The sequence below is a fragment of the Struthio camelus genome, chromosome 2 (genome assembly GCF_040807025.1).
Source record: "Struthio camelus isolate bStrCam1 chromosome 2, bStrCam1.hap1, whole genome shotgun sequence".
NCBI classification, from domain to species: domain Eukaryota; kingdom Metazoa; phylum Chordata; class Aves; order Struthioniformes; family Struthionidae; genus Struthio; species Struthio camelus.
Window position 1 is genome coordinate 75,265,186 of NC_090943.1, and position 15,823 is coordinate 75,281,008.

Sequence of the window (15,823 nt, forward strand, 5' to 3'; positions counted from 1 at the left end):
TCAAGTCTTCTCTTCTCCAGGCTGAACAGGCCCAGCTCTCTCAGCCTTTCTTCATAGGAGAGGTGCTCCAGCCCTCTAATCATCTTGGTAGCCCTCCGCTGGACTCTCTCCAGTAGCGCCATGCCTCTCTTGTACTGGGGAGCCCAGAACTGGACACTGCACTCCAGGTGAAGCCTCCCCAGGGCTGAGGAGAGGGGCAGGATCACCTCCCTCCACCTGCTGGCAACACTCTGCCTAATGCACCCCAGCATACCATTGGCCTTCTTGGCCACAAGGGCACACTGCTGGCTATGCTTAACTTGTTGTCCACCAGCACTCCCAGGTCCTTCTCTGCAGAGCTACTTTCCAGCACGTCAACCCCCAGCCTGTACTGCTGCATGGGATTATTCCTGCCTAGGGGCAGGACCCTGCACTTGCCTTTGTTGGACTGCAGGAGGTTCCTCTCCGCCCAGCTCTCCAGCCTGTCCAGGTCCCTCTGAATGGCAGCACAGTCTTCTGGTGTGTTAGCCACTCCCCCCAGTTTAGTATCATCAGCAAACTTGCTGAGGGTGCACTCTGTCCCTTCCTCCAGGTCATTGATGAATGCATTGAACAAGACTGGAGCCAGGACTGACCCCTGGGGGACACCACTAGCCACAGGCCTCCAACTTGACTCTGCGCCATTCACCACAACCCTCTGAGCTCAGCCATCCAGCCAGTTCTCAATCCACCTCACCGTCCACTCATCTAGCCCACCCTTCCTGCGCTTACCTAGGAGGATGTGATGGGAGACAGTGTCCAAAGCCTTGCTGAAGTCGGGGTGGACAACATGCACTGCTCTGCCCTCATCTACCCAGCCAGTCATCCCATCACAGAAGGCGATCAGATTGGTCAAGCATGATTTCCCTTTGGTCAATCCGTGCTGACGACTCCTGATCACCTGCTTGTCCTCCAGATGCTTAGTGAGGACCTCCAGGAGGAGCTGTTGCATCACCTTTGCAGGGCTGGAGGGGAGGCTGACAGGCCTGTAGTTTCCTGGCTCCTCCTTCTCACCCTTTTGGAAGACTGGGGTGACATTGGCTTTCCTCCAGTCCTCAGGCACCTCTCCTGATCTCCAGGACCTTTCCAGGATGATGGAGAGTGGCCTAGCGATACCATCCGCCAGCACCCTCAGCACTCGTGGGTGCATCCCATCGGGGCCCATGGATTTATGGATGTCATATTTGGACAAAAGATCTCTAACCTGATCCTCCTCCACCAAGGGAGAGTCTTCCTTTCTCCAGCCTTCCTCTCTTGTCTCCAAGGTCTGGAATTCCTCAGGACTGGCCTTAGCAGTGAAGACTGAAACAAAGGCAGCATTCAATAACTCTGCCTTCTCTGTATCCTTCGTCACCAGGGCACCCGCCCCATTCAGCAGCGGGCCCACGTTTTCCCTAGTCTTCCTTTTGCTATTGATGTATTTGAAGAAGCCCTTCTTGTTGTCCTTGACATCCCTTGCCAGATTTAATTCCAAATGGGCCTTGGCCTTCCTTGTCACATCCCTGCACGCTCTGACAACGTCCCTGTAGTCCTCCCAAGTGGCCTGTCCCCTCTTCCACATTCTGTGTACTTCCTTCTTCTGTTGGAGTTTTGCCAGGAGTTCCTTGCTCAGCCATGCAGGTCTCCTGCCCGCTTTGCTCGACTTCTTCCTCAGAGGGATGCACTGATCTTGAGCCTGGAGGAGGTGACGCTTGAATATTAACCAGCTTTCTTGGACCCCTCTTCCCTCCAGGGCCCTACCCCAGGAGATTCCCCTAAGTAGGTCCCTGAAGAGGCCAGAGTTAGCTCTCCTGAAGTCCAGCGTTGCAATCCTACTCATTGCCCTGCTCCCTCCTCGTAGGATCCTGAACTCCACCATCTCATGGTCACTGCAGCCAAGGCTGCCCCCAACCTTCACCTCTCCAACTAGGCCTTCTTTGTTCGTTAGTACAAGGTCTAGCATTGCACCTCTCCTCGTTGGCGTCTCCAGCACCTGAGTCAAGAAATTATCATCAATCCTCTGCAGGAACCTCTTTGACTGTTTGTGCCTAGCTGTGCTGTCTTGCTGACAGATGTCGGGGTGGTTGAAGTCCCCCATGAGAACCAGGGCCTGTGAACGTAAGGCTACTTCCAGCTGTCGGTAGAAGGCCTCATTGATGACTTCCTCCTGGTCAGGTGGACCAATTCATGTCAATATGTCAAGTTAGAGAGAAAGATGTACAGTTATAAAGCACAGAAGAGTTTCTTCTGTATTTCAAAGAATGAGAAGAGACAAATTCCTTTACTCTCAAAAACTTGCTTGGAAGCCTGTTGGTAGTGTATTCCAGGGCTACAGAATGTAGCCCTGTGAAAGCTGGAAATAACTGCATCCTAGAACAGGAGAATGAGTTCAATATCAGTCATTCAGCTTCAAAGTTGCTGCATTTTCTCCTCTTTCTTTACCATTAATTTTTTTTTTTTTTGAATTATACAGTAGGATCAGTTCTACAGAACACTCAAACATGCATTTAAGGATATGCTTACCTTAAAACAGGCACCCCATCCAGTCCATTGTAATTCTTTAAAGCCTATCTTTCAGAAAATGAGTTAATATACCAGATTCCAGGCTTCTGTTTGCAAGAGGATTTCATGATCACATTTGTAAATTAAAAATTAGTTGCTTTGAACACAAATAGTGGCAACAGCTTTACTATCAAAGTATAAGATGCTGACAATTTTTTTTTTTTTTTTTTTTTTTACAGGAACAACCTTTAAAGCTGAGATGAATAAACACTTCTTTGATCATATATTTCACTAATCATTATAGAAATCTTTAAGAATGTCTGCATTCCTCTAACCTATTACTTTAGCTCAATAATCATGAAGTTGTGTTGTTTGTAACAGCAAACTTGTTTTTCAGATTCTCTGTTTACGCTCTGTCTTTTCTTTGAGGAATACTTACCAGAGCTCCATTGGTTCTGGCCATCTATGGCAGGACATTTGTCTCTTAGTGAGACAGAAAAGACAGAATAATCATGATTTCTTCATATATGATAAAAGAAAGAACTTTAATAAATGTTGATCACTTGCAACTATGTTCCAGTGTAGCAAAAAGTGCTAATAACTAAACAGTTACCCTTACAGTTTGGTTCAGCTGATACACAGCACTGGATTCATATTTTTCAGTGAGCATATTTTTGTCCCAAAATGCGGTCTAGGTGCTGTTACATATATTAAACATGAATTCTCTAATACTTTTGTCCAGAAAAAAACACGGAATGAGGTATCTGTGTTTGGGGAGCCTAAAAGGTATCAGTATCACTTCTTATTTGAAAGTTCAAAAGTGCAGGCTTGTATACAGTCTTACGAAAAACAAATTTCACTCACATCTTGGCAAAAGGAATTTAAACCTCCACCTCCCGTAAGAGGTACACAATCACAATGCTATCAGATACATGATCAGGATATTCCCAGCTACTCCTGTTGATGCTATTCTATTTTGCTTATATAAATATCTACAGGAGTAAAGTTTAAAATTATTGAATCTCACATCCCTAGCATTTGTCCCAAATGCTCTGCTAGTGGATAGATTTTCCTCAGTACTCCCTTTTCCAATTTTCATGGAATAATCCACTAAGCCAGGAAGTTTAGGCATAACAAGGACTTTCCAACCTCTAGCTGTGATTCTCAGGCACTTATAGTCCAGTACTTATTTCAGCAAATGCTTGTTTGAGCAAAGTTGAAAGACATCAGCAGGAAAGACTTAGCCCCACTAAAGCTCAGTGGTTAGAAAGTGCTCTTGGGAAGTGGAAGAAGGAGGGGTAAGTTCCATCATGTGAGGAATTGCTCTCACATGAGAAGCTGACCTATGACTATTGAAAGCAACAGTTCTGCTAACCCAGGCTTTAATCTTTGTTACTTTTCTCACAAACATGCAACTGTAAAATGTTCCATTTTATATCAGTAAGCCATCCGATCTGATATGAAATATAACCTCTGTGCTTTCATTTTACAAAGAAAGGAAACAAATATTTCATTTTAGTGTGACCAGACCATGATATTCACTTATTTATTGGTATGACTGCCACATTAAAAAATCAAATTTGTTCCCAATGCCCATGATGGATTGACTCCTAAGTTTTTGGATCACCAGGTTGTTAAATTAGAAATCAGACAAAAAGAAATAGGACTGATCTAGGAATAAAATTAATTCAGAGGACTTCTCAGATTTTGAATTAAGAAATAAAAATTCTGAAAAAAAAAAAAAACCTGGGAGAGGATTTTCTTCCTTAACTTTGCTACCAGACAACCAGTGGAAATTTTAGTAGGAGCAGGCTCAAGTCTGAGTGGAGAGCTCCTTAAAAATCCCCTGTCTCCTTGCATACTACAGCCTGGTTGGCAAAAGCAGTTCAAGTTCATAATCTTTTTTCATGAAATTCAAATTTAGTTTTAAAAAAATTAGAAATAAATGAGTTCTCTGACTGAACTAGGAGACTTCACTATATAGGAAGGAATAAAGATGCTTTATTTATATCTTGTATATGTCTGTGATGTATTTTTAATGAACAGTTTTCTTTTTTCTCTTTCTAAGGCCAGATCTTAAAAAAAGGCTTAATTCCCTCCATCCCATTAAAAAACAGCTCCATGTTTTCCTTCAAAAATGCATGAGAATTTAACTTTCATTCATAATTTTGTTTTTGCATTTGATTTTGGCCAAGACAAAATATATTCACTTATAGTGCAAATACTGAGCAAGCCTTCCCTCTCTACAAATCATGCAAACAACTAGATACCTGCTTTTCCGTAAGGATGACACGGCCAAGGAGCTGGTCTTCCAGCCCTTTCATAGTAACCGTAAAGTCAATCACTGTTGTTCTTGCACTGATTTCTGGAGTATAGGCAGGATTAGCCAATTTTGTTGTCATATAAAGGGTAAACCCCTTCATCAGATCCACCTCCTTGTCACCAACTTTCACCTGAAAATAAAATGTATTATTTATTTTTCTAAAGCTGCATGCAAAAACATCAGTATTTATTTCCAGTGAAAAACAGATAAATCCTTTCTTTTTACTCTTTCTTTTACACTTTTTAAACTTTCTGTCTAAAGGGTAATAAATAAATAAATAAATAAATAAATGGGGAAAAAAGGAAAATTCATGAGTTTACTACTCATCTTTCTAAGTGTTTCAAAGGTGTAAATCTCTGCAGCATGCACACTATCTGCTCACACCACATCTGTCCTACTGTCTTTCTACTTTCATGTTCACAATTCATCTTACTTTGTGCGCTGAACCAGATTTTATGAAATTTTTTTCCAAAATGTTATCTAGAGCAGGATCAAGTTCCTCTCCAACATCTTCTATTAACAAAGGTCGGCCAAGGGACAGGCATTCTTCTATGTGAGTTCTGAAGAGCTTGTGGTTCATAGCTGTAACCTGGGAAGATTTGTTCACACGTATTTGCAGCACATACTTGCATCACACAGAAAACAGTATAAAATCTATTGCAGCTTTCAAAAATTATACTCATCCTGGGATATCTACACAAATTATTACATTTTAGGGGCCAAAACCTGCCTATGCTAAAACTAATGCCTTAAGAATAAGAATTACTTAAAAATTTAATGACTGCTTTTAACGTTTTGCCTTAAGTTCAATAGAAAAGGGGATCTCACACTTTGTTTTTCTTCAGTTATCTATTCATCTACCTACTTAGCTATCTGGCTATCTAATCTTAATACCTCTTCAGTATTAATGGCTTTATGCCACTAATTAAGAGGTAAGGAAATATTTATAGGGTTCAGTGAGGGAATCAATCTTACACAGGAAGCCTTGTCCCATATCAGTTATTGAATTTCCACTTCAGTTTCCATTTCCACGATCAAATCTTAAACTTGCTAAATATCACATTGACTGCTTTTCATTTATTTAGATATTTAGTGTATTTACTATAAGCCTTTGAGATGAAAATTGAATCACCTTCCCAGAAGCCTATTTTGGGGCCATTTCTTACCAGAAAAAGATAGGATAGACATGTTTTAAAATAAAGAAAGTCCTTGTCTTGCAATCACCACTTTGAAAAATGTATAATTAAGATATCTAGAAGCTTATGACACAGTCTTAAAGGAGTATATTATTTAAAAATTAGTATTACGGTCCAGCACTCCACACTTTTAGCTTTATTAAAACTTAGGCATATCTGTATCCACTAAAATATTGTAATGCCTGCATTTCTAGTCCAAATGAAACAGATGGAGGAAGTTAGTGTTCCATTGATCCATAAGATAACCAGACAAGACCATCGCAAATGAAAATATACCAGGTGCAAAGTCATAATTTAAACACTTGGGTATTTAGAATCTTGACATAACCCTGTTCCTCCTTGGCTTTACAGAGGAAGAACTCAGATTTTTTTTAACTCAACTGACATCTGAGCCAGGATATCTGAAAGTCCACAGTTGTCTCAGTTTTCATCAAGAAAGTTTTCCTGTGTACCTACAGGTTGCATCGGTATTCAAAGCTGCGTAAGTGCTGAGAGTACTGAGCAGCTCAGTAGTTAAGCCACATCAAGATTTACAAATGTCATAGGCTGTATATTCACACACATTGACCACAAGGTAAACCTAGTAGACATTTTTCTCTGGCTCATCAGTCAAATGTGGTAACCTATAATGTATAAATAGTGGGGAAAAAGGAAATGGTATTTGAATATACATCTCCTAGTCCCCACTTTGGTGAGTATGCAATATAAAATTCTTAAATAATTACTGGATCAAAGAATGGAAGCCCTGTGTTCACTGTTCCTTCCAATAGTATGTGATCAGGTAAGAGAATAAAGCAGCCACGTGGAAAGCAGGCAATACACGTGCAGTTCCATGCAGGGGAGGGAACTGAAGCTGGAGCTTGGAGAATACTTTACCTTGTAAAGTATTGGAGAAAAGGCTATACAATGTGGCAGAAAGAGTCAGCATAGGTCCTTAACTGAAGGAGATTTACTGTTGTCACTCCAGAACTGAGCTTGGCACCTCTCTGAAATCCTAGGTAGGAGATGCAAGTCTCAGGAAGGGTGAGATATAAGATATATCCTTCTATTTGTTGTTTTCTGTTAGTTTATCATACTAGCTTTTCTTGATCCAATTTTTGGGGGCCAAAATAAGGTTTGATGTAATTTAGAGGAAACCGTGTTATCTACTCTAAGAGAGTAGATTTCATACAGTCACAGAATACCTCACTTCTCCTGTGATGATAATTCATTTGTTTTAAGACTTTTTATTCGTATTTTTAATAAATACATTCTTTTTTTTCTTGAAAGATCTTTGAATATCTTCTTATATTTTTCTCTTTCTTCTCAATTAATACTTCCCACTGCTAGTTGTGTTTCTATACCATTTTGTGGCCATGCACCACAAAATCCAGAAACTTGATTTGATGTGGGATTGAATGCTGGACCTTCCTTATGGGAGCTAGGAAATAAATATAGGGACAGGTCAAGCTCCAGAAGGTCAAGGATTTACTTAACATCTCCATGATGTCATCACCTCTCAGGATGACACCATCCTTAGCTTTTTCATTTTCTTTTCTTATCCATACTCCCACTTTGAGTGGTATTCATGTGATAATCTAAAGTTGTAAAATAGATCTCAGTCATTAACAACTCTTTGATGTCATAATTAATCCAGCCTGAAAATATATCAAGTGCCTAGATCTTCATTATAACCCATCTTAGCCTTATTAGTGTAAAGCAGCATGGAGTGTAGGCTGAATAGGAGGGAAAAAAAATAATTTTGAATAAAATACAAGTTCCAGATCCCAAACAGCATGCACTGCTAGATGAAAAGTGGGAAGGGTAGATAAAGTAAACAATAAATATATTCATCACATGCCCTTGATCATGAAGATGTGTACTATATTTGCACTGTGTTTGATATGCCTCAAAGATGGCTAGATTTCCCATGTAGCATCAACTGCCTGATACCGTCTGGTCTTAGTTTTGCAAGTCATTTTACTTTTCTCTGCTAGTAATTATCTCTTTGTCTATAGCAAACAATTTAAAAATTCATCTTAAAAATACATATGCCATAATACATAATCCCATTTTGCTCCTGAAACTCTCTCTGAGAGAAAACAAAGTCATACAAGTTACTTTACCCTGATATATATAGGTTACAGATTTGGCTCAGTCTGTTTTGAATTTCTGTGAGCCCAACAGTATACCATGAACATCAGATTCAAATTACCTTTAACACATGGCCAAAGTATGGTGACAGGAAAATAGTTTGCACTGCTAACTGTGATCTGACATCACACATACACACGTGCACACACCACACACACACACACACACAAAATTTAAGTGAATAATTTACCTGGAGTTCATTATTCTTTTCCTTATTTTTAATCCAGATCTTTCCTTGACCTTGTGGATCAATCAATAAAGGATATCTAGATGCTTTTGTGACAATGATGCCGTTCTGAATTGAAAGGTCATCACTTGGAAGACCCTGGAGGTTCCATTCGCCAATTGTAGCATTGTCAACAAGCATACCAGTAAGGTTCAGATCCTAATACAAAAAATTAAATTACAAAATTAGTACCAGTTACAAGGGTTAGAAGGAAGTTTCTCTTCCTATTCTGATCATGAGTAGTAGAACATACTTGGTAGTAATTGTTTATCTTTCCTTTCTTTACAGTCCATTGCCTAAATCCTGAAAGTAGAGCAACAATGAAAGTGACTCCTGTTCAAGCTTTGAGCTTCCATTGACTCTAACTAACATAAATGGCACCAAAGAAAAACAGCAGAAGTGTCAGACAAACACTGGAGCCAGCTGCATATCTAATAACAAGCTGATTTTGGTATTGGTAAACTCTTTTCTTCTTACTAGCTCAAGAGGAGGGCTTCTCTTGTTCAGAAGCACTTCCTCTTGCTGTAAAGTTGTATGTCTTGGAGTGCTCTCCAAGTGTGTGTATCAGTATAGGATGCCTTGTGGGAAAAGATGGCTCATACTCTAAGAAAGATTGGTTCATTCCTATGAACCAATAATCATGGACTATCATGGAAATGTATTATTTCTCTGGTCAGAGCTCTCCCCAGCTCATATACTCTCGCATAGCTTGATTTGTACAGATTGACTAATATGCTTTATTTTATTCACTATGAACAATGACTGTCCTCTCAAGAATGTGTATATGAGGAAAATAGTGATTAAAATCACAATTAAACTCTCCAAAATGAGAAAAGTAGCTTAATAATAATGTGATTTTTAAAAAGTAATAAAACTTAGGAGTTTTTTTAATTTGTCTCACATTTTTCACCTCTAAAATTCCTATTTTTAAGCTTTTTCTATATACACATGTCAAAAAAGAAAGAAAAAGCCTGAGAATATTAGAAAAAATCACATAATTCAGCATCTGGATCCTGAGGCAAAATTTCAAATACTAAGAGACTTGTGATAAAATCATGAGAGTTAGTGATACCACTGCCTGCAAGGCTCAAAAGCTTTTTTCCCCTTTTTGATTTTCTCTACTCCAATTATTGAAGAATCTGAATAAAGCAACACAAAGCACTCTCATAAGACAGAGAAATTTTAATAATCAAATTTCCAGTTATGAAAAGGGAAGCAAAAAATTTAAAAAGCTAATATTTTCAGTAATAGGAACCAAAACCCATGTTTAGTTCCTTAAGTAGACAATTTGCTATTTGTAGAATCCAGCTTTGGAAAAAGCTATAACTTTTTTTTTACTGCAGTAGAAAGTTTCAGTCACTCTATTTAAGTGCCTAACTGCAGAGCTAGATGACTAATTTTAAACAGCTCTCTCTGAAATATTACACCTAAATGACTCATACACCCATACCCAGTTCGTCTGTGACAAAGTAAGGCAGATGTCAAGCCTTTTTGCTTAAACTATAAAGCTGCTTTCTCTCCTGTGGTGTGAAGTATCAAGAGCTACCCATCTGCTGCCTTTTGTAAGTACTCAATTCACTGAAAAAAGCCTAAAACTCTCTTCCATACACTCTCATTGGAATCATTGTCCTGTCTTTAAGGGCAACTGTCTAAATACAATGGTAATTATCCTTTGAAACTCAAGTTAATGGTGACATTCTGTGTCCAGCCTGTACATATGAAAAAACAAATAAATTAGCAACACAGAAGCAATCACAAAGTACTCCTCAATTTTTGAAGGACACAGCTAAGTAGCAATGTGGTCAGACTATCCTCAGAGAGGCACACTGTAGCTTCTTATTCTGTGTTCCCTAAGGATATTATACATCCAAGTTCTCATCCATAAATGGTAAGAATCTTGACAGATGTTCCTCAAGGTAGTAGCTGATAAGAACACTCTGCACACTGAGTTTCTGAAAGAGCCTCCCTGGGATGAATGAATATAGAAAAACTCCCATACTACACTAGTAAAGAATCTTAGCTGAGATTGCAGTGATATTGGTACATTGTTAATAAATTAATCTAGTACTTATTAGCAGAGGACCTCAAAATGCTTTGCAAGGGAAGACAGAATCATTCATCTTCACAAGTCACAGCATAAATTGGGCTGGGCTGTGAGGTTCATTCACTCTGTCAAGTGAAGGTCAATCACTACTAACAGACACATTATCCACCATATAACCAACTAACAGAAAACTATTCTTAAGTAAGATCTATGAGATGAACAGTGAGACAAACCTCTCATGGCAAAGAGGACTCCCTAATATAGGGAGCCCCCCAAGAATCTAACAAGAAGATGCAAGAGGGATGCTAATCTACCTTAAACTGTTTCACAAAGATACAGCCAGAGGTGTAGACAGGCTGCTCACTTGTTCCCAGCACTTCCCAGCAGCAACTGCTCTTTCAAGAGCTTTGACAGCTGAGGACAGGAGCTATTTGGGCTTAATGTCTCCTCTCAGTACCAGAGTGTAAAAGAGATTCATTGGGCTATTTTTCTAACCTTTACTGTTGGAGAAAATGTATGCTGGTATTCAGAGAATCAAGTGAAAGGAGACAGGGATAGATTAGTCAGAAGAAACATTTTGATTTTTATGGCCTAAATACTGTCTTCAGCATGAATATATCTTCCAAGGTGGAAGGACAACAGTGGAGAGACCTCCTAAAGGTCATGGAATTGGAACAAGGCTGCTGTTGGGCCGTGAGCAAAGCCTGCACATGAGAATATCTGTCATGTCCTACATTACTGTGATAGATAGTAGGAAGAGGAAAGAGGAAGATTCATGTAAGGTAACCTGCACTGTATCATAGTCCCAACATGGAAGTTGCTCACTTCAATAAAAAGTAGTACATGATGTGGTAGGGAACTGAGATCACAGTAGCTCAGCTGCATTTCAGGCCTCCTCTGCTTGCTATTAGGGTATTTGAGAAGCAGCTGTGATGTGAGATGCACTGAGAACAGCCTTATTGGTGAAAAATCTACCCGGATTTAAGTTTTTCAACTAGAGCAAGCTGAATTATGTAAATCACATTTTAAAAAATCCAGGTTTGACTTAACTTAATCATTTCAACAAGATACTTAAACTAAACTAAATTAAATGGTGTGGGTACACAAGCAGAGTGTATGAGAGGAGGGTATAAATAATGTTTTAACTTCTGATATATATGAGTGCAGAGGTGATATTTCCTGATTAAAAATATAAAATGGTATTTCAATAATTGGGTGTAAGTGTTTTTTTTTATGTCAATTGAGAATTAATCAAGCTACACTAAGATTAAAAATGAAGTGTGAAGCCTGAAGAATTAAAAATTGTTTGGCTCCATTTTGCAGACATTTTCTAGCAAATATGGATTATTCAAATGTTGTACTTAAGTAATCCTAAATGAAAACCATAGAATTTTTTACTCTTGGACTACCCTGTGTTTTTTTCACAATTTAATATTAAGAATAGTAGGTTAAAGAATTTATGATGCAATCTGTCAGAACTCTGAAATAGATGAAAAAAGCTTTAATGCAAATTTTTCCTTTATGTTCTACATTTATAGTTCAGAGTGAAAAGTGCATATCCACAGAGAGAGTAGATTTCTAATGGTAGCCCATGAGACTATACGTAAGAATGGAAATAGGGTAAATTTTGCTTGGCCCCTGGAAATGGCTGGGGAACACCACCACAGACCAGTCCTTCCCCTCTGCACCTCTGCCCACCCCTTGGGCCTATCTTGAGAGCTGCTGCCTCAAAGACTGTCTGGAAAGTGGTCTAGTGGTAGAGCAAAACCAGCTGTGGGTTGAGATTCTCAAACATATATTTACAAGTTACCTGTATAAGAGGACAACAAAATGTTGAGGGAGACCATTATAGTTGGCTTCAATAAACATATTTTCTACTTTCACTAAGTACTAGATGTACCTGATTTGCTTGACTTTATTACTGAAATTATAGGCACAACATGATATTTGTGCAATATACCAACTCTTGGGGAAAAATGAGACCACCTGATGGATATCCTTATGTTAAGATAAATCTACTTTAATCTGGTAAATTTTACCTCATTTCCCATATAATGCAATTTCCTCCCAGGATATCTGACCTCAGGCAGTATCTCTGTCTCAGATTTGCCAGGTTCTTGGCCTAGGCATTAGTCTTGTGATGCACTGAAGTGTAAAGCAAATTTTAAAACATTATTTTTATAAGCTCCGTTGTTACCTGTCTTATTTTCTATTTAATAAAAAACTGATGGAACATGACAGCCTATACATAATCTTCCAGTGAAGTATTTTTCTGGAATTAAATGCTCTTAACATTATTTCTCTGCAAGGAAAAGAGTAAGGTTAGGATAGTGCAGAAACACTTACATTACTATACGGAATCTTGCTGTTGTTCATTTCTTTCTTCCACAATTGGAGCAGCAAGTTCCTGTACTCCTGATTAAAAGGTCCAGAGTAAGAGAGAAATCCAGTGGCCAGAAGAACATTCCCCACTAAACAAATAATTTGATTTTGAAAGTTCTTGCTGCTTGCTGTCCAACGAAGCTGTATGTAAAATATTAATAAGAGGTTGTATTAAACAGACATGAAACTAACATGAAGATCAAATCTATGTATTTTTTTTCCCCTTTCTAGTAAATAATTGCTCTTCGAACTAGGAGTATTTTTGGCTTTAAATCATTCCTTTCAGAAGTACAACAAGTTTTCTGAATATTATTTCTTCCTTTTTCTACAGATTCTTATTCCCTTCCAGTCAGTCTGCATGCAACCTTGGTCAGGACCTATACGCTTTAAATTGATGAAATACACGTTTAACACAGCACCAGTTTTGTCCAAGGCTCCAAATATAGGCTCTTATTGTTTTGTCTGAATTTTCAAAAGAAGAATGGACTCATAGCTCTTAAAAGACCTTACCACACAAGGCTTCAGAAAACCTATATTAAGGCACTGTAACTCCTAATTTTGTGTTACTCTTTAAAATTATAAATTCATAAGAAAAATATGCCAAAGCAACATAGGAAAAGGAATAGGAAGGAAAACTTCAAGCTTAGTGCAGAGGATAATGATTAGCCCATAATTCTATCAAAGGTTCCAGTAGCAATCTGAATTTAAATTATAATTCAGAAAGTTAGTCAAGCTTCAAATTCCTATTCTTGTATCATTGCTGAGAAGAATACAGTAATCCTACTTATGAATATTTTAGGGAAATCATTTAGGTTAAGCCTAATTCCTCTTCTTACTAAAGCTTAAAGGAATTTGGCTCCTTGGCTTTAAATTTAAACTTTATTCCAATACAAGTCATATGATATGATATAAAGTTTCACACAGAAGAGTAAGAGTAACTCAAGAAATTGTTTTACTTTGTTAGATACGCTGAGTTCAAGTGAAAACACACATACAACTAAAGTAGAGTGACCTACAATACCGAGATGTCACTTTGCCTTGAATTTCTCAAGGACTAGATCGTTATGATTACTATGGAGCATTCTCAAAATTCAGCACCTACTTTGTGCTGGAATCCTACTCATATGTGCTAGTACCTTTTCTTCACCTAATCCTTCAATCAGAGCTGTGGCATTGTTCATCTTCCTTCTGCATGCCTCAGCATCATCTAGTAAGGCCTGCTTCTCTTTCATAGCAGTATCATACATGGCTTGTACTTGATCCAGTTCCATCTGTTTCTCATCCAGCTGATTTTGTGCATTATTCAGTTCAGTTCGGGCAGCCGCAAGCCTTGCTTCTTGCAAGGCTAGATTTGCCTACAAACATTTTAAAGTAAAGAGTGGTTAATACCTATTATTTGGCAAGTGCAAATGACATTGCTTTAAAGGCACAGATCCTAAAATAATAGCAGTTTTTGCTTTATTTACTTTTCAATCCAAAGCTGGAACACAAGCATAACTTTAACATTATTCATTGCAATCTTTAAATGTTTTCAAAAAATATTTTCAAAATGATCCAATAATCATGCAAGAAATGAATAATACACTTGAAATAGCTGTATACTAGAGCTACAAGGTAATCCATACAATGTTATCTGTAATCTCCTCTCAGTGCAAAAGAAAATTAAGACTACGCCTCACAGATTATAAAATGATGATAATGGAAACTACTCTTCTCCTCTCTTTTCCCATCAATTACTTCTACAACACATAACAAAATACAGAGCAAAAACAAACATACACACATACTTGCATTTTTTGCTTACTTGTATACTTGCATACAATATACTTGCATCTTTTGCTCCTCTGGAAGCTAAAACTCTACAGACATTTCTCAACTCTCTGTATAAATTTGAATGCTATTGAGATCTAGGCATGATAAAAAAAAATGTATCATGAAGTCTGGTGAATTCCAAGGGAACAAGTCTGTCAGCAAGGGAGTTGGAGTATCGGCACTAATCAACAATGCAGCACTGCTCTAGGAGTTCAGTTTCCTGAGAATAGCCCTGTCAGCAAAAAAAAATTCAATTACTGTAGCCACTGTGTCTGCTGACAGGCCCTAGATACAGACAAATACATTATAATGGAAACAGATAGCATAATGGCCACTCATAAAATTTCCATTATATAAGGACGCTGAAATATTTTTATTTGGCTACTTATCAAAGAGTACATTAAACAGTATCTCCTAGAGATAAACACTGTTAAATCAGCACACTAGTCAGCCTTGTTAGGACATGGCCAAGCAGATTACAGAACCACTGGTGTTATTTTTTTGTGAATCTTGGACTACCAGGAAAAGTTTAAATGCTGTAAGCGTTCAAAGTAGGTTATTTAATCATTCTTTTTATCCTTAAACTCTGTGAGGGCTAAAAATAGGAGCTTAAGGCAAAGTTATGACAGATTGTTTGATTGACAGGTGACAAATAGTGAGGTAACAGAGAAAAAGATCTTTGTAGAGTTGGGAAGAACAGCCTAGGTAAAACAGCCAGAACAAGAAGAAACTTGCAGCTGGCTGTTTGGACTCATATTTCACCTTAACGTTTACCACAGCCATACATGAACCTCAAGGGAAAACACTGGCCATGAGAATTCCCAATACATATGAGCAGAGTATGTGAATACATATTCACACTGTGAATATGAAAAAAACCCAGACCTCCCTGTAGCAATAAACTACTCAGAAAGGTGCAAAATACTGATAAAATGGACTTCCTAGCCCCTAAAAGGCTACCAGCTTTGAAGATGTGGGCATAATGAAAAAATATTTCAGACAAGAGTACAAGATAAAAATATATTGTATTCTAACATGAAAAATATCCAAATTAGTTACTCAAGATTTTAGATCCATCTTTAGAAGATGCCTGAGATAAGAAATGATTTGATGGATAATTTAACCAAAGTTTTTAAGCCAATTTGAAGGTAATCTTAACAAAGGTAGTAATACATTTTGGTATTAGTTTGATTTGGAGGTTGGTTAAT

The 15,823-nt window shown here is 38.2% G+C and overlaps 1 protein-coding gene across 1 annotated transcript in view; it reads right to left on the reverse strand.

The window, feature by feature from the left end:
* Positions 1-15,823, reverse strand: part of LOC104149032 (dynein axonemal heavy chain 5) — a 179,022-nt gene that overhangs the window by 51,218 nt on the left and 111,981 nt on the right. The window contains exons 61-65 of the mRNA XM_068936316.1: positions 13,940-14,158; positions 12,768-12,944; positions 8,342-8,536; positions 5,256-5,411; positions 4,770-4,952 (exon numbers count right to left, since the gene is read on the reverse strand). Of these exons, the coding sequence (XP_068792417.1) occupies positions 4,770-4,952; positions 5,256-5,411; positions 8,342-8,536; positions 12,768-12,944; positions 13,940-14,158 (930 nt within the window). The remainder of the gene's footprint in view (positions 1-4,769; positions 4,953-5,255; positions 5,412-8,341; positions 8,537-12,767; positions 12,945-13,939; positions 14,159-15,823) is intronic.